At 50.9% G+C, this 25,560-nt stretch overlaps 1 protein-coding gene across 1 annotated transcript in view; it reads left to right on the forward strand.

Moving 5' to 3' along the window:
* ADRB2 (adrenoceptor beta 2) overlaps nucleotides 1-24,234 on the forward strand; it is a gene marked incomplete at its 5' end in the record, with an annotated part of 32,340 nt that extends 8,106 nt beyond the window's left edge. The window contains one exon of the mRNA XM_084268790.1: nucleotides 20,784-24,234. Within this exon, the coding sequence (XP_084124916.1) occupies nucleotides 20,784-20,818 (35 nt within the window). The 3' untranslated portion in view covers nucleotides 20,819-24,234. The remainder of the gene's footprint in view (nucleotides 1-20,783) is intronic.
* Nucleotides 24,235-25,560: the final 1,326 nt, after the last annotated feature.

Genomic DNA, 25,560 nt, shown 5'->3' on the forward strand with positions numbered 1-25,560 from the left:
TGCACCAATATGTGGAAGAACTTCTTCACGGTCAGGGTGATAGAGCCCAGGCACAGGCTGCTCAGGGGGTGTGGATTCTCCTTCTCTGGAGATATTCCAGACCTGTCTGGACGCCGACCTGTGGGACCTGTCCTAGGGACCCTGCTTTAGTGGGGGGGTGGACCTGATGGTCCCTTCCAACCCCTACAATTCTGTGAAATTCTGTTCACTGGGACTGGGAGGAAACACAGACCATTGGGATGGGAAAGGTGAAGCATTGCAATATGTACACAGGGCTTGTCCATAAAACCCAGTGCTGGCTCAGATCTGCTCTGGCCCAGAAGTGAGACCCCCATGCTGGCACTGCAGCAGAACTGAATAACAACTCTGTCCCCTCTCACTCTCTGAGCAAGGGATGAGCACCACAACCTCAGCAGGGCTCCCTGCTCCTGGCTTGGCACAGAACAAACAGCTTCTCCAGCTGCGCTGGTTTGGAGCCTGGGCTGGAAGAAGGGGCGAGAGGGTGAAAGCTGGAGAGGGGCTGGTTATGAGGGCATGGAGTGCCAGGACAAAAGGGGATGGCCTTCAGCTAAAGGAAGGGAGATTTAGGTTGGCTAGTAGGCAGAAATCCTTCCCTGTGAGGGGGTAAGGCACAGGGTGCCCAGAGAAGCTGTGGGTGCTCCATGATCCCTGACAGGGTTCAAGGCCAGGTTGGATGGGGCTGTGGGCACCCTGGGCTAGTGAAGGGTGTCCTTCCCATGGCAGGGGTGGGACTGGGTGGGCTTTGAGGTCCCTTCCTACCCAAACCAGTCTATAAGTCTGTGAATTGCCTGGCAGCAATGGGCGTGACAGGAGCACAGTGTGGAAGGCCAGTTGTGTGTGTCCCAGATCGCTTGATCTTCTAATTAGGATTGTAAAAGCTTCTGGGGGGGGGGGGAATCTCTGGAAAAGTATCCCAGTCCCCTGGCCTGTTCTGTTACCTGTTGCCCAGCCTTGTTGTCCTGGTGCTCTTGCTGCTGCAGGTGGGGACGAAGAAAGATTGTGGTTCGTGTCAAGCAGGATCCCAGCCCAGCGTGTTGCAAGGACGAGTATTTTGCATTCTTTGTGCCACTTGAGGCCACAATGAGAGGCTTGGCAGCAGAGGCCTGTGTGTGCCCTGCACGTTTTGAGGCTTCCTTCCAGCAACAACAACCAGGGAGGAGTTGTGCAGCTTGGACAGGGAAGGATTACACCAGGCACTGCCAAAACACAGCGGATGCCCAAATTATAATAATTTATGGGTTTGTAACTTTGTGCTTTCAAAGAATAGAGAGCCCCAGCTAGAAATCCAAGCTGTTGCCAACTGCAGGGGTCCTGAAGAGGGAATCATGCATCAGATCTTCAGTGCCTGCAGCAGGGAACGTCAGCTGCCATTCAGCTCCCCAACCCCAGGTAAAATGGGACATTCAGAGTGAAGAACATTTCATATCCATCTTATGGAAAGGTACTTGACCCCAAGAGGTGCTCAGAGCCCAGTCCCTACTTCACAGCACCTTTGGTGGTTGCCCTGAGGCTACCAGCAGCTGCCTGGCTCTGGTCCTCCAGCGATACAGAAGGAGAGGCATTCAGAAACCACAGCGGCCACTGCCAGAGCTACCTGCAGCCTCACAGACATGACTTCATTGCAGGCATAGGCAACAGCATCAACAGTGAGAAGATGTCTCACCAGCCCTGTGGACAGTCTGAATGCAGGTCCCCACTTGCACCACCTCCTCGGTGATGGTAGGGGTGGGGGGGGGGATGTTCAGACTCCACGGCTGAGCTCCGCAGCCTCAGCCCAGTCCTGAGAAATGCATAAACAGCAAGTGGCCCCTGGGAAGCCTCTGCCAAGTCCTTTCTCCCTCATGTAAATATTTTTTCCTCTTAAGTGTATGTGAGTGTGAAAAATCTCTCTTTAATCTTTTTTTCTCTCTGGCTGGAGGAAATGCTTGTTCATCCCTGGGTGGGGACTGCCCTGTCTTGATTATTTTGCAGCCGTCAACACAAGCAAGAACCACAGTGCCCAAAACATTCCTTATCACCCCCAAAACCAGACTGCTCTTCCTGCCTCCAAAGCCCGCTGGAATCAAATCGAATGGTACCTTCAGGACATCATGCTCCTTCGTGGCTGTTGGATGGAGGACCCATGAGCTGCAGCACAGGGACAGCAAATTGGTCAGGCAGCCTTGAAGAAGCCTTCAAAACCAGTGCTAAATATCTATGGGGTTGCAGGGTCCCTGTTCCAAAGGCTCAAAGTCCCATCCTGTTGTACTGGACTCATGTCTGGAAATGCATGGCAGTTTTTCCTGAGGAAAACTGGGGAAGAATCCCTAGAAAAGTTTCTTGATGCCTGGCCCTGGAAGCAAATGGCTCAGGGAGAGAGATGCTGATTTTCCTATATTCAGCAGAGGAAGAAAGCGTGTCTGCAGGTAGCAGAGGTATTGGAAGCCTGGATAAATCTATGTGCAGGGGGAGCAGGGTGCAGGAGCTGTGTCAGTACCCCTTCACTGGGGAATCTCTTCTCAGTGTTCAGATGTCTCTTGAATCCCCACTCATGCAGTGGTGCACGCTGGAAGGTAACTCATGAAATTGGTTGTGACAGGGACTCAGCTGACACTTTGCCTCTCTGATCAGAGAAATCTTTGGTGTGGAAGGTGGGAGGGAAGACGATGCTTTCACGGCTGGGCTAGAAGGGTAGGTGTTACTCAGTATGATGTTTTTCCTAGCACAGACATCAGAGCAGTGTCTCACCCTGAATGGCATTTTGCTTTGGGTTGTGATGAGTGCTGGTAGAGACCTGCCTTTCACTAGGACCAGCCCTTTGAAGTGCTGTGGCTCAGAGACACCCTTCCCCTTGTCTTCTCCTGGCAAGCACAGGTTGTCCTCTTTTTTTCTTTTCAGATTCATGAAAGTGGAGTCATTTGTGAACTTGCCAGAGTTTTGCACAAGGGAGATGTCAGCACACTCCCTGCCATGGGACACGGGGCCTTGAGCAACATCAGTAGCGCCGGCCATGGAGAGGCAGTGAAGGCAAGAGAGATGCAGGGCACAAGTCTGTTCAGCTACTGATGTGGAAGCAGGGAAGGCACTAAGCGGTGGGCACAATCTTCAGCTATTGGGGGGAATTCAGGTCACTTCAGCAGAGCTGCTGAGGCACAGGGGAGCTGTAGGGATGAGACGCAGGGGAGGAAAAAGGGGGAGCAGAGCCATAGAAAGCCATTTTGTGACTCAGAGAAAGAAGGCCATTCCTTAGCAACTGTGTAGCATGACTTTTAAGCTCATGTAAAAGCTGTCCACGTGGCTCCGGGTCCCTCTGGGGCTCCCTGCTGCAGAGAAAGACCCTTCTTAAAAGGGAATCCTCAGGGTACCTATTTATAGCACGGAAACCCCTCCAGGAGAGTCATCTACCCTGAATGAACATCCCCCCCATCCCCAGCAGCAGAGGGATGTACAGGCTGTTCCTCCTGCCATCCCAGCCCCTCCTTCACAGGGGCACAGCTGACATTTGCTAGCAGACTGTAAGGGACAGTTGCGAGCATCTCTCCCTGGTGCGGGAGGTGATGACACGCCAGCTGCCGCCACGCTGGGCTGGCAGGGGCAGGAGAAGGCAGGGAGAGGGGCAGGGTACGGGGCTGCTCTGGCTGGGCTGCCCCTCACTTGGCGCTGGGGGAGAGTCAAGTGATGGACGATGAGGGGTGCGTGCTGTTCCCAGAAAGGAAAGGTCAGGGCGCAGAGCCGTGGTGTGACCAGCCTCTGAGCCAGAGCAGAGGCAGCAGTGCTGGGGCTGGGGGGGCAGGGCAGGGGGGATTTCTAGGCATGACTTGTGGATATTTGCCAGGAGAGACAGAAATGAATCGGAGGGGGGGGTGTGAAAGGATTGTTGCCCTGAAGTGAAGCCGTGGCTCTGCAGAAGTGCTGGCTAAAGGCAGGACATGTCTCCCTACCAGCCAGCAGTGCTCCCCCAGGTTCTAGAGGGACCCTAAGACAGCGTGCCACTGTTACATCTGCTCGGGTTTGGTCTCAGGCTGGCCCCAACCCTCCATGCCAGAGGCAAGCCACTGCTCAGCAGCACCCTTGGACTCACTTGGCTGCAGGATAGGATTTCAGTTTGCTGCAGTTAGATGGCAGAACTTCAGGGGTTTTCCTTTCTAATACGGTTTGCAAAGCCAAAGCCTTATATCAAAGTCAGAGCAATTTCTGGGGTGTTTTCTTTCTCTGCCTGACAATTCCCTTTAACGTGTAAGTCAGCAGGGGAAAAATAATGCTAAAGCTGTTTGGACAGGGTCAACTTTTTTAGCATAGGTTTGGCCAATGCAGCTTACTAAGCAACTGTGTCTGTGAGGAGGCTTCCATCAACTCTGCCAATAAAGTCAAATCCAGTATGGACTGGTGATGAAAAATAGAGAGAAAGAGGAGGACTTGGAGGGGAATGGCTGAAGTGACAGAAAGAGGCAGATGAAGAACAGAGGAAAAATTAAATATAGCCCAAGGAGAGTGTAAAAAAATGACAAAGAAACAAATGGATAAAAGAAAAGGGCCCTAAGAGGGACAATGACTCAAGTACCAGATGGGAAACTCAAGGTGGAAAGCAAGAGGCTGGATCCCATGTGGAAGAGGAGGGAGGAGCCGGAAAGAAGGAAAAAGGGCTGGAAAATGCCATGACAGCAGGAGCTGCATTTTGGTGCAGGCAGCCTGACTGGTGCCTCTTCCCTCCTACGTTAGTAGCTTCCTTGCCTGCTTTCAGCCAGGAGTTTGATTTAGCAGTTCTGGCAGGAGGGAGGCAGCCGGATGAAGGGAGAAGGGATGGTTTCCCAACGATGGAGAAATGCTGGGGAGCCGTGGGTGAGGAGGTCTGTTAGGGAGGCAATGCACGCACAGTTTGTTCCCAGCATTGGGGGAGTTGGCCAAGGCAAGTGTCCAGCTTAATTTATGCTCCCAGCACAGGGAAGGTGAGTGCTATGTTATTTTTAAAGACTGTCTTCTCCACCCTGTGGAACCTCCTGCAGTGGGGTTCCAGTTTCAGGAAGAGCAGGGAAAAAACAGCCCCAACCAAATGACAACATTCTCCTTTTACCTGTAAATGGCATCAAATATTTTTGTCTCAAATCATTACTCTTCCCTCCTGCCTGGCAGAGCCAGTGCTGGAAGCCAGCACCTCGGGAAGATGACCCGAGCAGGCAGGTGGTGGGGGCAGGTCTTGGCACAGGGCAGCAGGGCTATGTTTAAACCCAAAGCACTTGAGCGAGGAGCATAGTGAGAGCACACGGTGCCAGGTAGCTTCAGACCTCACCAGCCTGAGCCAGGTGGCCCTGCAGTGGGACTGCACTGGGGAACCAGTGACAAACTGGAGCTGGAATTTCTCCACTTGAGGCAGAACAAGCACCTGATTCACCCAGAGGGCTCGTGAGAGCTAAAAGGAGGTGGTGTTTGAGTACTGCCTCAGATGAGCATCTCGGAGGGAAAGCAGACTGCTTAGCAGACTAATCTTTCCTTTGCTGCCAGTGCCTTGTGCAGGGTTTGGTTTCTTCTGGGGGTGGGAGATACTGAGCAAGAGCTCATTGCAAGCAGCTGGTATGCAAGGGCAAGCTCTCTGCATCTGCAAACCACAAGGATTTCAGTGGCCCAAGTTAGGTGTTTGAATGATGCTAGTGAGCAGAGCCTTGTCCCTACTGATGTCCCTGTAAATCTGCCAGGACAGGACATTCAGACCTAATGAGGGGATGGGGAGGGGGTTTCCCCTGGAGACAAGTGAAAGAGACAACTGATCCTTCTGTCCAGCAAAAATCCAACAAATCCTGGCCCTGGGTGTCACTCAGGGACGGGGGTCACAGGACTGCTGTATCCAGGCAGTCCCTAGTCATGTCCCATTCTAGCCTGACACTGGAGAAGGTGCAGAGCATGTCAAACCCATAGCTGTGCTTCTCAGGTATTCTCCCCTACCAGCCAAAACTTTCAGGAGGCTCATTACAGTGACTTTATGGCTCCTTTGCACTGCTGGAGTGGAAAGGAAGGTCATGGATTTTGTCATGGGAAGAAACTCCTACTGCAAATCTGAGATCCTCCATAAACAGCTGGATTGTTTCTCTCTTTAGTGTTCATTTTCCCTCAGTGTAGGAAAAGAGACACATCTCAACTGACAGGGCACAGCAGAGCAGTCCTGCACCACAGTGGAGTCCCCTCTCAGTGGGAGTGGAGCAGGAGCCAGTCCCTGGTGAGTTGAGTTGGGTACCATCCTCACTCTAGCATCACCCACGGGATCAGACTGTGCCTTGCCTTCGGATGGAGGTGTCCCTGCTCTGTGCTGCATGTTACAGTGCCTTAATACACCATCTTTATTTCCCTTGCTTTCCATCCTTCCTGTTCTGGAGCTGGGGCATTTGAGTTTCACAAGCTGGGTCTTTCCTGAAGCATCTTTTTCCTCCTCTTCATTGTGGAAGACACCAAGACAAGCCCATGCCTTTGGCAAGTCCCTTCCCAATCCTTGGTGCGGGGCAGGATTATATAAAGCAATATTTCATTGTTTCCCCTCAGCCCCCAGGTTCCTTCCCAAGTTGTTGAAGCTTTGTGTCAAGCCATGGTTTCCTCTACAAAATGAGCAGCAAGCTCGCTTCCTCCTCGGAGGCCGCTCTGCTGCCTGCCAAGGCGAGATTAGGGAGGGTGTGGAGCAGACATTTGTCATTCCACAAGCACATGGGTGCCTTTGCAGGGAGTCTGTCTGACAGGTACTGAAACACATCGGGACAGCCATCCCCATGCCCCGGCGCAGCAATGGCCTTGGCAATACGTAGGAGATGTGGCTGTGAAGTGTGTGGCTTTACCCAGGGGTGAAGCTACGCCAAGGGGTGGGTACAGAGGTGGCACCAGGGATGCTGCTTGGGCTGTGGCGTCAGCATTGCTCCCAAAAGTTTTGCTGCTCTTAGTTTCTTTATTATCTCAGGGTGTCTCCACAGCACAAGATGTGCCAGGCAGCAGCTGTGGTCTGGAAGGGCTGGTCAGTGTAGCTCACCTCTCCTGGTATGTCCATCGCTTGCATGGCGACTGGGCCTGCTATTTCCAGAGCCTGTGGTAACGTGAGCGTGTGCTGTGTGGCTAGCATCAACGCTGCTTTGCTAAGGTGGCTGTGCCATAAGCAGCTCCAGGGAACGTGCTGGGGGGCCTGCAGCTGCACTGTCCCCAGGGACAGTCAGACCTCCTGTGGGGAGGTGGGAGCTTGACAGGACTGGGACCCCGGCCATATTAGGGGTGTAAAACTACCCACAGTCCAGACCTGGACTGGAGTTGTCCTGCTGTGCAAGGCAGCCTTGGAGCAACACGGAGATGCCCCCAGTCCCCAGCACCTGCACCCATCCCTGAAAAGCAGCCTGGATTACATTGCCACTGGGCAGAGGTTGTGCTGTTACTGAAGCACGTGCAACTCAGCAGTGCCAAAGTGTTTGTTCAGGCTTTGTATGTAATTCCTCAAGCCCTCGATCCTCTCTGGAGCACAAAGGCTTTTATGTGAAGTGCTTGCTGAGTCGCAGGAAGAAACGCAGCGTGAAAGTATCACCCTGTTCCGCAGTGACAAGCATCTACGATGCGGGACCCAGATTAGAAGCCAAGAGCGCTGAGGTCTGTGCATCGCTGCGGTGACTCATGTCACATCTCCCTGCCTCAGCGTGCTCCCCTGCAAAGTGGAGCCCGCCAAGTGCATGGTGCCTGCAAAGGCAGTGCCTCTCCAAACGGTGTGCTGGGGTTTGGAGGGAAGATGCTTCACAACTGCCAGCTGCTGCCATATCTTGGCTTCCGCAGCAGGAATCTGAACCTCAGCCTGATCCAGCTTCACTTAACAATTAAACCTTTCTGTTACTTTGCCAGAGCTTACCTAGAGTGCTGTGAGGCTGTCTGTATGACAACTGCCAGTAGGTCATTATGCCTCACCACAGCCAGGGTTAGAGACTGGGGCTAGATCACCAACTGATAAGGCCCAACACGCTGCACAGGAGGGAAACCCTCGCCTGGGAGGAGGACAAAGACATTTTGGGTTATATTTATCAGCTAGCTTTGAGTCATCCTGACTAATCTAAAAGCAACTGTGTGCCCTGCAAAAGCTTCCTGTTTTCATTAACCCCAAGTACGTGTGCAATAGCCTTCCCTCAGCTGATGAGAAATACGGTTGCGTTTGCAGAAAACTTTCTTCCTTCCCCCTTCTTCTTGGATGATTCATCCAGGGATGCCGCATTCTTCTGTCTGAGATACGAGAAGCAGGCTTGAAGGAGGCAGTTGCATCACAAACATCAATGCGAATCTGGCCAGAGAAATTGGTGGATGCTAATTGGGTACTTTTCTGTACACATGCTAATTATAGCATCAGCAAAGCCAAGTCCAAGCTGTGGCTGTGCCTGAGGAAATCCCCAGTGATTTTAGCCCCCGAGTTCTAGTTACTGTTTGTTACAAGTAAATGACTAACATACCTCTTAGGTCATCTTGAGCATTTCTGGAGGAAACGCTATGGTGTGAACATAGGTGCTCAGAAGTCACCTGAAACTTATTCACTCTCTGTTTACCCTGTGCAGGGTGGTGGGGTGCCCACCTTTTGCCTGGACAGAAGAGTCTGGGATGCCCCAGAGGCACACCACCTCCTATGCCTGTGTGTCCTCTGCTTTGCTCTTGGTTACTCTGTTTTGATTCTTCCCCCAGCTCTCTCCTGGAGAAGGGCAGCAGAGGCATGCCAGAGCCCTGCCCGTGCTCTCGTCCCGTGCCTCTCACCGCAGGCATCCTCATCCCCATCCACAGCTCCTGCAAAGACGGCAACGCAATAACAAGCACTTTATTGTTAATAATAGAGACAATTTAGAGATGAGCTGCTGAGTGATTCAAGAGCTGGCTGGACTGGTTTTCGAGGCGAGAATAATAGGGCTGGATATATATGTGCATCCACCTTTTATCTTCCTTACATGGAAGCTGTTAACATTTGACTTCCAGTAATTTATGAAAAGCTCCTCTATGATTTCCACACGGGCTCCCTCAGGATGGATCTCTGTGCCACAGAAACCACCTGTTCATTACACATCACGGGCTCCTTACTGGCCGTTTGGGATGCAGTTGGGAACTCCCATGGTCCTGAAGGCGGCTCTGTCCTCTCGCCATCGCAGTGGGACTTGCGTCGCTCCTCTCGCCATCGCGAGCCAGCCCTTGTGCCCCAGGGTCAGACGTGGAGGCATCAGACGATGTTACACAACTGCTGGTCACTCTCCAACAAGAAGTCATCGGCCTTCAGAGTTCAGTGCTGTCATAACTATGCAACTGATTTAAAACACAATAAACCGGAGCGCCCTTCCATATCAGACCATCAGAGGGCTGCAGACGAGCTGCTTGAGCCCCTCGTAAATACCAGGCCTGTCATTCCTGCAGCCGGACCGTCTGTTTTTAAACAGGGGCTCAGGTTGCAGCCAGGCATCACAGCACAGCCTGAGATCGCTGCAGGGTCATGGTGCTGTGAGGTAGGTAAGGCATGGCCCTTCCTAAAGAGCAGGGAAATTACAAGTAAATCACTGAAACGTGAACCTGGGGTCTCTTTTACATTCTGCCTCTGCCATTTCTGCACCTTCCCCAAGAGGTTTTGCTGGGCTTTTCTTCTCCTCTCATTACCTTCTGCAAGGGTGTCTCACTTCCAGCCCCTCTTCTGGGGTCCAGGAGGTCAGGTCTTGCTGTTGTGTTGGGTACACCTGAGATTTGCCCTGGAAAGGATGGGTTAGGCGATCCTCCCTGGATAGCCTCCCTGGCTGAAAACTCAGCTCAAGTCCAAGGTATCTGCTGATGAAGGAGGGCAGGGGGTGCTGGAGGAAGGGGCGCATCCATCAAGTGCAGCAGGTCACCGTGACTGAAACCATGAGATCATCAACAAGCCAGGCTCCACCTCGCAGGGAAGTCTTTTTATATCTCCGTGGCAGATGCCAACCATTTGCTCACTCACTGAAGAAGATGCTTGCCAGAGAGAAAAGCAGCAAAAGCCCTTGAGGGCTGCTGTGGTGCAATCACCAGCTCCAAGCTGGGCTCTGGGAAAACAGCCCTTCTTGCCGTGGCTGTATTTACCCAGGTGCGATGCCCGCTCCACCCATGGATTCCTGGCCATCGCCTTCATGCCATCTGCGCTGCAGAACCGTGTCTCTGGGTGCTGTGGGGCTGTGTTGTGTCTGCATGTGATACCATCAGCCGCGTGCAGCACCTCGGTGCGCCAGCCGCTGCTTGGGCAGCTGTCACTTTGCTTTGACGAAGGAAACCAAGGCATAGTGTGAACTCAGCCATGGTGAGGCTGAGCGTTTTCCACACAGGTTGAGTCCTGTAAAGCCTGGGAGTTTTTATCAGCCCTGGCACGAAGCTCCATACTCCACCCTTTGATGTGGGTGCACAGGAGAAGGGGAAAAAAAAAATCAGACTTACCTCTTGTCAAGTAACATCTACTCCTGAGCGAGCAATTATCCAAGGCAATTTGGAAAATGAGACTTAAGCTTCAGAGCTGCTTTAAAAGCGGCTTTAAAAGCAAGTTAGTGGGGATTTGTTGCACAAGAGAGACATAAAGGATGGCTAGGGCTCCATCTCTCTCCCTGCCCACACGGTTGTGTATTTCTAATATGGTTGTCACCAATTTAATGGAATGATTGAGCTGTGGGACTTCCAGAGAGCGGTGTCCTCCAAACACCAATGATACAACCATGATTGTGGATAATTGCCTTTTAGACTCTGCTTCAAATTGCGTGACTGCAGCATGTGCAGGGTGAAATGAATGTGTTTGCTTTTAGGTTGGTCTTGTGTGAGGCGAAAAATAGGTTGGTTCGTTATTAGATGTAAGTACCATGAGGAAGGAACAGGAAGGAGTGCCGATAGATGCTCTACACCAAAGCCCTGCATGTGGGCAGTTCAGAAATAGTCTGTGGGGAGAATATCTCAGAGGCATAACATGCTGCTCAGTCTTTGAAATGAGACTTTCCTGTTTGTTCTTAGTTGGGAGACAGCATCATGTGGGGACTCACCCCCCCTCAGGTATGGTTTCAGGGCCGGGCTCTGTAGTCCTGCAGCACTCTGCCACATCCACATCCCTTGCTGACACCTCATTGCTCTCTGGCCAGACAAGAGGAGGCAGCTTACATTGCTGCCCAGGAGTCTCCAGGCTTTCTTTAGTCTTAGGAAGCTGCTGCTGTGGAGGAAACAGGCTAAGAGCCCCCAGCATGGGAGAGAGCTGCTTTGTGCCATGTCCCGTGCACGGTAGAGATCTGCCTGAGGAGGACGTGCGACCTGTCCTGGGGAACCTGCTTTGGCGGTGGGGGGGTTGGACTTGATGATCTCTGGAGGTCTCTTCCAACCCCTACAATTCTGTGATGTCAGCTAGGAGGGGGTTAATGCCACTGCCACTTCTCCAGAGCTGTCCTGTGGGACCATGGCTATGGAGAAGGGGCTGTGATGGGGATGGCCATGCTGTCTACACTGCTTCTGTATCATTTACACACTTGGTTAGTCCCCACCACCACTGGAGGGAAGGACACTCTGTCCCTGATGGTTTCTTTGTGCTGAATCACCCACACTTACATTACTGCCTTTCCCCAAGTGTTAGTGAACCACATGAGCCCACAAAGCCTGCCTTGAAAAACCCCCTAAAACCTGTGGCTTTTCTTTCTCCTGTTTGCTTTCCCTTGTTCTCATTGCCTGTTCCCTTCTGAGCCGTTGACGTGTGTGCCAGCGTCAAGTGTTCAAGCTGCCACTGGCTCTCCCAAGGGACACCAGCAGATCTCTGACTTCCCAGAGGCAGCAGCAACACCTTGCCAGGTCAAATGTTGTCAAAATTTAAGGCTCTAAAAGAGAAGCCCTGACCTTTACGAGCCCTGTAACCACTTCTGAGGAGAATCAGCGCTTCCTGCCCCGCTGCAGTGTCAACATGTCACCAGTTTCTCCTCTGACGTTGATTCCCATTCATCAGAGCAGCTTCGCTTCTGCTCTGTGCTGCTGCTGCAGCCTGGCTGAAAGGCAGCCCGAGCCCTGAACAAACCCCACCTGTCCTGGGCAGCCCTTGAAATACTTCCTGAGAGTTTTGCAGTACATCTCTGGGAGTACATCTCTGGGAGTGGTCTGCCTTCATCAGAAGGACAGGACCAGAACAGAAACAGGTGACTTCTTTCTCCTTCTTTCCCAAGTAGAGATGCTTAAATATATGTCACCAAAGTCACGTGTAGTTGCTTTTGAGCTGTCCCATGGCCTGAATCCTCTTGCTGAAGACAGATTTGTGAGTGATCTGAAATGGTAGGAACTGAATTTTTCCCATAATCATATCTCGGGGCAGCTGCTTCCTTGTCCCATGTCCTCTTTGCCATGTCCCAATCCCAAGAAGTCAAGCTGATGGATAATACGCAGTTTCAGAGAATAATTATGTTCTTTTAAGGCAAAGAAGGGATTTATTTGAATAACAAATTTGATTTGTGGGTGAAATGGCATCCGTTATGTCTCTCAGTATAAACTAGTATCTGCATTACCTCATTAGTCATGTTAGTCATAAACTAGCGCTAGAGCTAGCTCACACATTCATCAGGGGATGCCAGAGCTATGCAGAGTTGACTGAAGGCTGGCGATTCGAAACCAGACATATCACTAGTGGCTTTGGCTTGCTGAGTGACCTTGTTCAGATCCTAACCCCTTATCTGCTGGGTGGGAGAGATAATGCTTCTTCCCCAACTGCTCTGAGATCCGCAGATGAATCGCACCGTTTGACAATGAGGGAAATACTTTTGTGTTGATGTAAACAGGCAAATGTCTTCCCTTCCTCCTTCCTCCCGGCTGCTGGTGGGACCACACTCCGAGACCAGCCACTGGCCACACTCCACGGCGCTGAGGCTGCAGTCAGGAGCACCTCCTTCCTTCTCAGGGAGGGTCCTTAGAGCCATTTCCTTTATCTGGCCTCACTTCAGACCCTTTCTGGCATCACATGGGGCCATGTCATGCTCTGGCTTTAACTGAGGAAGGAGATTGCAGAGGCGGGCTGGGCGGCAGGAGCACTGGAGGTGGAGGGACACAAACCCTCGTATCCTTCCCCGGTGAGACTCCACCAGGCTCCGCTCCTCCCCAGCAGGAAAGGAAACCCCAGCAGCCACCAGCTCCCAGCTCCCAGTGTACAGCAGTTCCGGGGTGTCTCACTCTGCTCCCCTGCTCTCCGCCTAGCCCCTGGGGCTAGCATGGGGTTCATAGGCTGCCTGAGGATAAGGGACTTAGTTGTGAACTATTTCCCACATCTGAGGCCATTCCACTCGTGCCCTTGGGATCAGAGATCATCCTCACTGGAGCTGTGCATGGGAACGGCGCCTGCAAGATAGACAGCAGCAGAGCTGCACGTGAGAGATGGAGGGAGGACGTCCTCTGTGTCTCACACTCGCCCTTGCTCCCTCTTCCCCCCCCCAGGAAGAGTCTCAGAGCCACAGCAGCATCTCAAAAGCTCACAGCAAAGCACAAACAGAAACATTAAGTCTCTGCCTTTCTCAAGGGGGAGATGGTAATGCCCAATTCCACCTGGCCTGAATTCTGTCCCTGTCCCTTGCTCAAGGCTGACTGCCATCCTGGAAATGCTTGGCTCCAGGAGGCCAGACTTAGGTTAGACCCATCTGGGTGAAGTTGGAAAGAAGTCAGTGATCTGTCTCTGCTCAAGCTGGTTGTAGCCAGCACCTTGCCTCTCGAATGCCAGAGTGACTGCTGGGTTCTGCCTTTGCAGCTCACTGGGAGCCCTTAGGGAACTGCCATGGGAATGCCCCTTTGCCCCAGCCTGGCAGCTGACCTGTTCTGACAGCCCAGAGGGCAGAAACCGGGCACTGCACAGGAAGATTGGGAGGCAGCCTTTGCTACTTCACATCTGGCTGGCAGGAAAGAAGCAATGATGTCTACACGTAGATCCTTTCCCATGTTGCATGAACCTTCTGAACCTGGCACACAGCAGTGCTCCTACCTGCTGCAGACTAGCTGGGGCTTGCTGGGACCTCTGGACAACATCCTGCCCAGATGCCCTGCTCGAAGCAGGGTAGTGAGAGCAGGTTGCTCAGAGCTGCATCTGCCCTGACTGTGGTAGGAGGGGAGCTGAGATCCCACCCAGCACCTTCTTGTGATAGGGTGTGGGGTACATGGGTGGGTGGAGGAGTGAGAGTGCTCTTTGGGTATTCTGTTGTTCCCACAGGGAGAAGGTTATTCAGCTCATTGTTAACTTGTTTGGTTTTGGTTTAACTCTGTATTAGTTGAAACGACTGCATAGGAAACTGGGTGTAAGCCCAGCTTAAGGACAAGTCTACACTATGTTGGCATCACATTAGGGAAGGAAATTGCAGTGTGTCACAAACCCAGACAAAAGCACTGCCTGCACTATCTTGTATCTAGGACTTTGGTTACCACAACACACTTATCTCTGTTACAATTTCAGGTTTGCACAGCGTGGAAAGGATGTGAGTTTTATCTAGTCATGAAATCCTGTTTCTGTACCTCGAGCATAGTGAGGTCCCGCATACGGGCATCATGTGTCCACGGAGCAGCTTATGTTTCAGGGTAAACCTCTTCCATTAAGGTTTCAGAAGGGATCTTCCCTTTCTCCAGCCCTCCAGCTTGCCCTGACAGTTAACGTTGCAGTTGCAACCTCTGAGTGAAGTTTATCAATCTCAGAATAGAGCGCACAAGAGCGGCACGTGCCCGGGCGCACTGCACTGCTGTTGGGAAAACACAGGGAGGAAAACTAGTGTTTGCCAAAAAACATAAAACCCCAGAAAAGGATTACACAAGGCTCCCAACTCTCCCAACAGTCAAGAGTTCCTGCTGGGGGACTGCAGGAGTTTACAGTTTGATTTAATAGTTTTAAAGAGAATTGCTGCTCTGTTGGGAACCGCCTTCAGTCTGTTCAATGATTAAAAAAGGCAAAGCAAACAATGTCCTCAATTCCCCCAAAAATAATAATAATAAAACCCAACAACCAACCAACCCCCTCAGAAAAGCTGGGGCAAGCAAACAAGAGAGAAGTAAGATAACACAGCTTTTAAAATCCTGTTGCTTTGCAGCTGTTCCACATTCTGGATACTTTCCAGAGTTACTTTAATGCTCCTCTGCCAGGAAAAACATAAGTCCTTCAAACCTAGAATTTGATGAGGACATTTTTTCTCAGCAAAGTAGATGAAGATCCAGGTTTGGTGTTTAGTGATGAGACTGCCCCTGCATGGATTTAAGAGCCAGTGATACCCTGGATCTGTGTTCTCTAGCTGGTGATAAAGGGTAAAGACGACTCAGGTCTTCAGGGAAGTCTGATACTGAAACCAACAAGTGGAGATGTGAAGTTAAATCAGTGCTTGGCTGGACATGTGCTAAGGACTGGCACTTAACTGGAAAGTTGTGTCAAAGTTTAGCTTGGTTGCATTGGCTGCTGGACCCCTGGCCCTTAGGAAAGCTCACAGGGAAGGAATATAAAATAAGGTCAGACTGGGGGGGGGGAATGACAGGGGAAATACTGAGCTGGCAGATGCATTATAAAGTATTTAGAGGCACTACCAGGTATTCCTGAAGCTGTGACTCATACCTAGGAGCCATGGATGAACTCTCTGGAGGAACGTTTCTGTGTCAGAGCCCTACAACAAAACCCAGAGATCACCATGTGTCACCCAGAACATCACCTTGTACAGCCAAGTACAGAGATGCCCTAAAGCACAGGTCTGGGTTACAGCAGACTCAAAGGCTTGAGCTGTCATTTTTTCCTTTCTTGTCTGGTCATAAAGTAGCCTAACTCTGGGATTGATACACTGGGATTCCTCATGCCCTTGTGTTACACCTCAGCTTCTCACCATGCATTAACCGGTCCTTCCTTCTTTTCCTTGATCTGTGAAGAAGCACCTGATGGTTCATTTCATGATGTTGCACCCTAGGATTCTTTTTACATGCTGCACTTTTTAAACATATGCTATTTAAAGGTTATAGGAAGAATTGTTGGCAAATGGTAGATGACAGGTTGCTGAAACATGGTAAAATAGCAAGAGATTCCAATAAAAGATTGAAGAGGCAGGAAAGGAAAAGGGAGATCTGTAGACAACTTGTGCCGGTCTTTAGTAGGTTGGAAGACCACCATTTAGCTGAGGTACTGACAGGCTGAACTCAGAGTGGTTCCAAAGAATGTTTATCAATAGGGTTATAGGCACTTTATATATATAAATATAGATATAAAGACACACACACACACATATACATATATATATAAAGACAGACCGTCTTGTTTACGTGGGATGCAGGGAGGCTGTAGAGTGAAACCCTGATTTGCTCTGCCCTCACTTCACCTGAAATCCGGTTGATGTTTGGGGAAAGGGGTGCTCAGCCGCCTTGGGTAGCTACCTCAGTCTGAGGACTGAGCTCCTGGAGAGGCCCATCTCTCTGGATGACTAGCTCAGATGGAGATCTGCATAGTCTGCATGTCCCAAATTAGGTGAAGGAAATCTTGGAAGATGTGCAAAACCACTTAGCAAACCACTAAGACACTCTACTGCCATTCTACAGCCAAGGTCTGGGAGGGATTTTTTTTTAACCCTCTTTATCCTTCCCTTGAGTCCTTGGAAAATGTCCCTTAGGGGCATTTCAAAGTCCCACTCTGAGTATGTGGGCACTAGTCATTTCCAACTGATTGAAAAGTTCATTTTTACTTTCTCATCAGATTTTCACCCTGCAGAATGCCTGCCCCTGAGCCTGGGATGTGTCACAACTAATGACCAAAAGTGATTTCATCATTACTCTTCCACCTCTTCCAGGGTTGTACTGAAACAAAATGAGGGGATGTAAATTCAGGATAGCCAGCTGGCTACATAGTTAGCAAGGGGAATGCATGTGGCCTGTCCTCCTCCACACATCCCTTGCTTTGTGGTACACGGGTGGTCCATCCCTCTCATCCTGTAGTGCCGGTGAGCAAATAAATCCAAGCTTCCCACAGGTGAACAGGTAGTGGTCAAGAAGAGAGGCTGCAGGGTTTCTTCAGCTGACTTCTGTTTTGAATATTAAGTTTTGGCTTGTGAACCCTGAGGAATTCAGAGCTCAGGGCAGAGGAAATGTTGAAGAGGTCAGGCGAGCTGTGCTCCCTCTGTGTTACTCGGAGCAGCAAATAGCAGGCGTTCCAGGGCAACATCTGATTTTCTGCTTTTACGAGGCAGATGTTTAGGAGAAGTGATCTGCTGTTTATTTTAATTGCCATCTTCCCAACCTCCTTCCTACGTGCGCGCACACATTTGGAGCCCATAAATAAGGATTCTTCAGATTGTGCCGTTATTTGGGTAGCTAGTGCTGTCTTCCATCAGCGCCTGGACAGAGCCGTGTGCTGCAAACCCAGTTCCCCTTGCACATCAGTTTTACAGTGGTGTAAATCAATTTAGATGTAATTCCTTTCTCAGAGGCACTAGCATAAATCTGAAATGGCTCCACTGACGTCGGTGCCATAACGGCAGTGCAAAGGAAAGTTAGGCTGCTGTGAGTTCAGAATGCTCCTGCTGATTTACACCAGAACAGGAGCAAAAGTAGTTGGGCTCAGCGTGTCCTAGCACTGCGCTAGTAAAAAGCAGGCCAGGGTTTTTCATGGGATGCAGTGGTGACACTGAAGAGCAGCTCCATGGATTTCACCGGCAGTATGCTGATGCAAATGAGCTGCACCTTCGCCACCTTTGGGTCTCAAAGAGCTCCATGTAGTTGGTCACCAGTGAAAAGAGAACAAACCAACTATGTAAAGTGATTAGTCCCATTGCCTGTTGTTGTTTCAGCAGGGTCATCAGCAGGTGCATCTGACCATTTGGCTTGTGGTGTGATGATACTGATGGCAGTAGAGAGCAAGGCAGCGGTACCCTCATGCCTTGATGGTGGCCCTAGCTGCAGAGAAGGGGGCACATGGAGGAGATGCCTTTGCAACTGGTGCTAAGAGCTAATCTGGAGGGGTGGGAGCACTGGCTGCATTTTCTTCCTCCTGAGAGGGCACAAGCAGTTGCTGTAGGCGTTCTGTGCTGGCAGCATTCAGGGTGTTAATCCTCACTCACTTGTTTCTCCTTATTTTCCCACCCTGTCTCTAAAGGGCAAGAAGTGAAAGCCTGCCTGTCCAGGAGGTGCTGAGCCCTCTCTCCACTGTGGTTTCAGCCTGCAGACTGTGGAATTAAGCAGAAAGAGACAAGAAGGGGAATTTTTTTCTGGAAGCTGTAGGGCTTCCTGATCAACTGTGCTGTTTAAAGAGACTCTGGCAAGGAGGGCCTGGATTTCTGGTGGCTGTTCTTCAGGAAGCTGAAGGGCCCAATGATCACCTCAGCATCTGTCAGCCTCACTCCATTAAAGCCAATGGAGACAAGCTGATTTACACCCCTCTTTTACTGGCACCTGGCCAGTCTCTTAATTGTTCTCTTTTAATAGCACAAGTTGACTTGGAGTGGCTGGATCTGCACATGCTGAAACACAGCCATGTGTGACATGACTACTTTAAAGCCAGCCTTGTGGCCCTTGTGAACCACTAGGTAGCCAGGAGGTGTCACAGAGCAGGATGGGGCCACAGGCATCCCAGGGAGCTTAAGCCCTCCACCTTTTGCTTTCTAAAAGGTGAAGCCATGCTTGACCCATCTCTCATCCTCTGCTGTGCTGGCAGAGGTAGGAGGCAGCCAGAGACCCTCAGAAACCAAAGAACTTCAGGCCTTGCCTTTCCATTGCTTATCCAAGGGTCCAGCCACAGCTGTCGTTGATAGGAAGTAGGAATAAAGCCATTCTCTATGTTCTCAGCTCCAGGGAACCCCAGCTGGGTGCCCAGCATGGTTCCCACAGCCATGCTGTACAGCCATGGCTGCTCTCAGCTCCAGATGTGGCTTTCAGCAGCCCAGGCTGAACCTGTGACCCACGGTGGCTCGGAGGAACCTCACTCACGCTGGCCCCCGTTCCCTCACACTCAGCTGGAAGGTTGCCCAGTGGAGATAAAACCAGAGCTAAGGAGGCATAGCCCCAGTTTTCCCACACGTTCTGCTCTCATTAGTGGTAACTGAGCCAATGTGCTCGCTGGTGGGGAGCAGCAGAGTTTACCAGTCCTGAAACAAAACTCTGATTATTGCCATAGAAACTGGAGCTTGGATGTGAAACTCATCCAATAGGGCAACAAGAAGAGGATGCTGGACTTCTATCTCCTATCAAAACTCATGTGCATGGCTTGGATCTGGAATACCAGCATGTCACTATTATAATAATCATGTCCTAAACTATCCAGATATCAGGAAACATTGACTTCTTTGGAATTCCTAGAAGAACTAAGTCAGGACCTCTGGGACTTTCCTGTGAAGGATGAGGGTGGTTAGTAGCACCAGTGCTAAGAGCAAAACTCTTTCTGATTAGGAAATGAGGCGATTAAATCACAGTGGCTGAGGGATGCAGAGTCAGAAACACAACCTGGCTCTGCTTCAGGGCTCTCTTTCCTGAATGCAGGCATGCAGTTTGTTCAGAGAATTCCTTCCTCCTTCCCATTTGAACTCTACAGCAGTAGCTTTGCCCACAAAGCTTAGGGAATGGTTCAAGTTTCCCTGGAAGCTGACAAGCTCCATCTATAGGATAGCCGAAGAAGAGCCCTGTATCTTCAAGCTGATGAAAAAGGGCAGCAAAGCTTCACTCAGAGATTCCAATTAAGATCTGGAAAAATTCGAGTGTGTTCAGCATGCCACAGTGCAGAAAGTCACTGATTTCACCATCATTATCTCATATTTGGGTATAGATTTGCTCCCTGGGTAAGCTGTCAGTCCGTGCCGTGTGTCTATGGGGCTGTTACTGCCTGTGGGCATCGCTGGAGTTGTGGAGCTGCTTTTATTCCTCATGGGAAATCTCAGGGACTGTTCTGAAGAGCTCCTGATTTCCAAGATTTCTGGGGTGTAGCTGTGACACCTTTGGGTTGTGTGAGCTCACAGAACCCTGTGTCCAAAAAAATAACCAGCAGTGATTAATAAGTCCAAACCATCTAAAACCAGCTGAGTTAGCAAATCAGTTTCTCCTCAGCTTGGTGATTAATGATTGCCAGCCCTTGCCCACACCTCACCATGCAGCCTGCACCAGCAGAAGTAATTGCCATGCAGGGGGGTCGTGAGGAAACACAAAAGGGGAAAGATTTTTCTTCCTTCTTCTGTGCAGAGCAGAATTCCTCTTGGCAAATGGGGTACATTACATACAGACTGGGGCTGTGTGTTGGGAAAGGAAGGGAAACAGGGGAAGACACTCTGCAGGGCAGATCCATTCTGTTTTTAAACTCTGCTTTCCACACAGGCATGCACAGACCATAATCTTGATGTATACTTATTAAAACATCACTTTCAAATAAATAAATGCACTGGCATATCTAGTATTTGTTCCTTTCTCTATCTCAAGGTTAATTTCCCATGCTGTAGGAAAATCACTGCTGGGTACCAAAGCACCTCACTGTCCTGATGGCACAGGTCAGGAGTGCACCAGCACTGCAGAAACATCACTGCAGAGTGTGGGGGCAGAAGTTAACCCACCTTGAGGGGTTACAACATTGGCACCAGTGGCATGTATGGGTGGCATGGGGGGTGCTCACTCATCCACTGCCTCCTTCAAGGGGGTCTTCAGCAGCTGCTGAAGGCTAAGACAGAGCTGGTGGGAGCAGTGTCCATCAGGCAGGACCAGCAAGTCTTGGGGAAGTGGAATCTCTCTCCTGGCTTCTGACATCTGAATCGTTCCTCCACCCTGACATCTACCATTTTAAACTGATATTTGATTTTTTTGTTTTCTTTCTTTCTTTCTCTGTCCCACAGAGATCCCTGGGTGTCCAGGAATGGTTGAGAGCTGAATGGGCTGACATCTCTTCCTCACCACCCTGAGCTCATGATGGCTCTGAAGAGATTGAGTGGGAGCATGGCCTTGCTTCTCTGAGCCTGGGGATGCTGTGGGAAGTGATTGCCTTGGCAAATGTCTTCATCCCAACCCATAGCCCATCATGCATCACCTGAAGAAGAAGCTGAGGAAGGATAACCAGAGGACCAGGAAAGGCTCTACTAGCCTCAGAGGACAGAGAAGGGGGACCGTCACTAACAGAGGCACTTTGTAGGAGTCACTCCATAGGAAACTGGCTCTGGAAAGAAGCTGCAGGAGCCCTTGAACTGAAGGAGGTGGATGTCCAAATCACTGAAAGGGGTGCCGAGGGGTTTCCCTGGCACAGCATCCTTGGAAAGCACTTTCAAAAGGAAAGGGGATGTCAGTCCTACACGGCTGTCTCCAGTGGCTGTTTGGAAGAGGCACAGCAAGGTCACTGCTGACAGGACGTGCCCACAGCTGCCTGTCCACGTGCTGGCTGGTGCTCCGGATGACACAAGAATCTGACCAAGAGTGAGAGAGAAGGAGCATGGAGGATTGCTTTGATTTACTCTGTACTTGTTTCTCCTTCTGGTGTCTTCTCTGTCTACCTCTTTTTCTTTCTAGGCCTACGTGTACTGCCCGTGGGGCACAGGCCCTCACAAAGAAGCAGAAGTATTAGTGCAGGGCAAATCCTGCCCAGTGCCCAGCTGTGCTGCCCAGTGCAGTGCTGTGGGTGGGCAGGGCTGACGTTGCACACTGCAGACATAACGTGTCCTTTGTTTTTTCCTCATGCCAACAAACCTGCGACTGTGGTGCCTGGACTTCAGGCAGGAGAAAGGCTTGGGTCTGGCAATCCTTTACTTGCCATCAGCTGCATGTGAGCATGACCAGCCACACTTTGGAGCCAAGTTTTTAACATTTGAGCCCCAAAACATTATAGAGCATCCATTCCTCTCCTGTAGCAGTGGAAATGAGCACGCTGGCAGGCTGCATCCTGCAGTGTGGGTTGTAAACAAACTCATTCAGCAGAGACAGACACACAGGGAGTGACAAAGGCTCAGACAGGAAATCATAGGAAAAACTGATTCAAAAACCACGGGAAAACGTGCACCTCTGACTGGGGATGGTGTCCCAGCTATGGACTGTCAGGCTCAGCTGGGCAGCTGCAGGTACACTGAGCTGCTCCCGGAGGCCTGGGCAAAACGTGCCGGTACCAAACTGTGCCGGGAGCCCCATCTCAGACCTTGTCTCTTGGGCTTCCAGCTGCAAACCCTTTCCCTCATGTGCAATTGTATTTATTTATTTATTTTCTTGCTGCCTGATGCAAAAGCTGCTAACAGAGCACCCTCCTCACAAACATCCACAGCCGGGAGAGGATGGAGAGAGGGAGTGCGTGTGCCGTGTGTCTGCAAGAGGAGCGGGCCAAGGGCAGGTGTATGCCTTGATCTGGGCATGCTCACAGGGCATGAGTAGGGAAAGGCAGAAGGAAGAGGCTGCAGTTAAGCCAGAAATACTTTCCCCCAGGGTAAGTGTGCAATTTTGAGCTTTCAAGAAATAAGAACAGGCTGGGCAAACCTTTAGGTTGGGAAGGACAGCAGGACAGCTGCAGGCTGCCAATCTCTGCAAAGACCCTCTCGCCAGATCTTCTCTTGCCTGTGCAGAGCATGTGACTGTACAAGCTGCTTGTCCCCATCCTGTGCTCCCAGCTGTAATGAAGCAAATGTATGATGGGCACATCCTGGCTTTGGACACTCACAGGGAGCTGTTTCCCCAGGCAGGGCAGTTTCCCCCCAGCATGCTGTGCTCACAGAGGTTAATGCCTAGCAGTGTTCTCTGCTCTGTCCAGAAGAGACATCGCTGTACAGGCCCATGTAATGCTGCCAGTGTGAGACTGGCAGGTACGAGCCTCTCTGGACAGTGCTGTGCTGTAGTGGTTCATGCTCAGCCTTGTCTTTTCCTACCCCTTTTGCTAAAAACTGGCACACTGGCAGCACCTGCTCGTGGTCAGGTATCCCGTTCCATGGGAACCCTCTGTCCCCCAGTGTGGAAGGGAGGCATGTCTCTGGGAGAAGGGCCTATCCCATGCCCAGCTGCTCCCATGCTCAGGAGGGTACTGGGGTGCTTGGGCATCCTTTGGCAGGGCTCCCAGGGAGCCTGGCTTCTCTCATACCTTTCCCTCTGAGATGCTGCACCGAGGCTTTGTCCAAACCTGTGTGGTTGCTGAATGGAAATATTTCCCAACCAAAACCAGTTCCTCCCAAGATTCATGGCTGGCTCTAGTCACGTACCAGTACTGGAAACGGTGCCCTTGGGATTAGTTTTCAGGTTAGAGACACGCACAGGATTGCTGTAGTTCTTTTTCCCACAAATCCTCCCATGTGCAGGAGCAGGTTGCAAACAGTGAAATGGATACAGTTGTTCTGGTGATTTGCCAGCACGGTCCAAAAGGAATGACCTGCTTATTGCTGATTGCTTCCTTGCAGAGCTGTAAGCGTTGGAGGTGGAAGACATGTATTACAAATCCATCTGCCTATGACCCTTCAGGCTTATTCCATGTATTACTTTTACTAGTGGTGTGTTGGGTCTATTTTTAAATGCCCTGACATGAGGGTTATTGTGCTGTGCTTTGGGAGACTGCTCTGTAGTCCAAGTCCGGAGCTGCTATTAGTATTCCACCTGCATTTCCTCCTGAAAATTTCATTCCATTATTTCTAGTGATGCTCTTCAAATACCTGCTGCTCATGACGTCCTGGTCAGGCTCTACCACTGGACCTGTGCTCCTCTTTCTTCCTCCAAGAACCTCTCTGACTCCCCAAGTGCTGCCGCTCCCTGTCCTTCCCGTAGCTCAGTGCAGAAGGAGCCCATATTAATTCAGCCACACAGAGTTTGGGATCCACACCCACATGCAGAGCAGCCAGGACATCTGGCAGTACCTGGTCTCCTCTGTGGCTGTGGAGCTGCTCTCTTCCCCCATTGCACAGCACATGGGATGCAGGGAAGGAGCAGCCACAGAGGTGTGTCCAAAAGTGGGCCAGCATTGGCAGTGAACACTGGCATGCTGCAGGGAGCAAGGGGCTAGGCTACCCCTGCTAGGGGTAGCACACAGCAAAGTCTCCATCTCAGCACAGCCCAAGCTGAGCCATGCAGGTGGGTGATGCTCCTGTGCAGACGCACCAGGGGGACAGAGGTCCACGTGGTGGCAGGGAGCTGTGCTCTGTCCCACCTGGAAATTGTACCTGTGAGCTGGAACTGCAGCTCTGTGCCCAGGGAGCCCTATGCTGCATGAGCAGCACGGGGACTCAGCAGGCTCAGAGCACGTGGAGCACTTGCTTGGGGAGTCTTTGTGTACAGCGCTCGGCTGGAGCACCATTGTGATTGTAAGAGCTCTGTTCCTCTCACCGAACAATTTGTTCCAACAAATAAAGAATGGAAACTCCTTCTCGTCCCACTCTTCTTTTTTATGCTATTATTCATTGAGTGGCACCAGAGAAAGGGACTGCATGGGGATGGTGGGAGCAGAAAGGAGCTGTGCTCCTGACATGCCAGGACAGCTGGTGCCAGGGCTACCTGTCAGAGAGGCTGAACGCAGGCAGGGGAAACCAAAACACAAAGTGCACCAGAGCTGCTTGAAGGGCTTCTCCACAAAGCTTGCTGAGGGGTAATGGGTTGCAGTATCTCCAGGCACCATGGAAATGGGGTGTGGAACAAGGATGGAGAGGAGCTGGGCCATGTAGGTACCAATCCTGCAGGTGCTGTGGAGCAGAGCACAAGGAGGACATGTCAGAGAAACCAAGGAGGGGAAAAAAAGACAGAGGAAGGAGGGTGCTGAGTCCCTAAGGGTTTCACAAGGTGACAACAGAGGAATCTGGAGTCTCCCATGTGGCAATGTGGGGTGCTGAGGGCTGGTTCTTTGCCCAAACATCAGATCAGGGGTAGAGCAGAAGGCTCCTTAATTCCTCCTCTTGGTCCCCACCTGTCACTGGGGCAGAGTGGCAGTGACAACATTACAGCTTTTCAGAGGCAACTCTCAGGGGAAGAGTTTAGTCCCTAAACAGCAAAAGAATCAAAATAACACATTTCCAGCAGAATTAATGATGAGACAATTAATTATCCCAATTTAAAATACCAAAGAGCTGAAGTGCCCTAATCCATAAGGATGTCCAAGGCAGTGGTTGTGCTTTACATCTGTCCACAGCCTGTTCTCTGGCTGCCAGTGGGCACGGGGCTTTGCAGAGATGCACACCATAGGTCCACGCAGCCTGGGGACTGGTCCTCTGGTGGGACCTGTATCCAGAGATACCAGGGGAACTTGATACGTCTCTTATCAAGGAACAGAGACAACCTTGAGCTGCTGCTTAACTGTGCACAGGTCTCCACAGTGCCACACATCCACTATTTAGTGTGACCATGAAACACAACACCTCAGCATCCCTCATACCCACTTTCTAAGGACATTTCCAAAGTTGCTTATGGGTCAGGCACTTATGTGCAGACCCAAGTTACCTTACATCCACATTACAGAGGCATGCCTAACCTCTGCAGGCCTCTTGCAAGCTAACAAGATGGATTTTCTCCATCTTCCAGACTTTGTATCAGGATTTACTGAGCTCTGGGGTCAGCCCTGGGTTTTGGGACAAGATAAATTGTGAGCCTTGTTTGCCAGGAACACGTACAACCCCACCGCCTCCAGACATCCCAGGATGTTTCCAAATATCTCTCTAAATTTCCTAAAGCTTT

This window comes from Gallinula chloropus (assembly GCF_964237585.1).
Source record: "Gallinula chloropus genome assembly, chromosome: 10".
Taxonomy (NCBI): Eukaryota; Metazoa; Chordata; class Aves; order Gruiformes; family Rallidae; genus Gallinula; species Gallinula chloropus.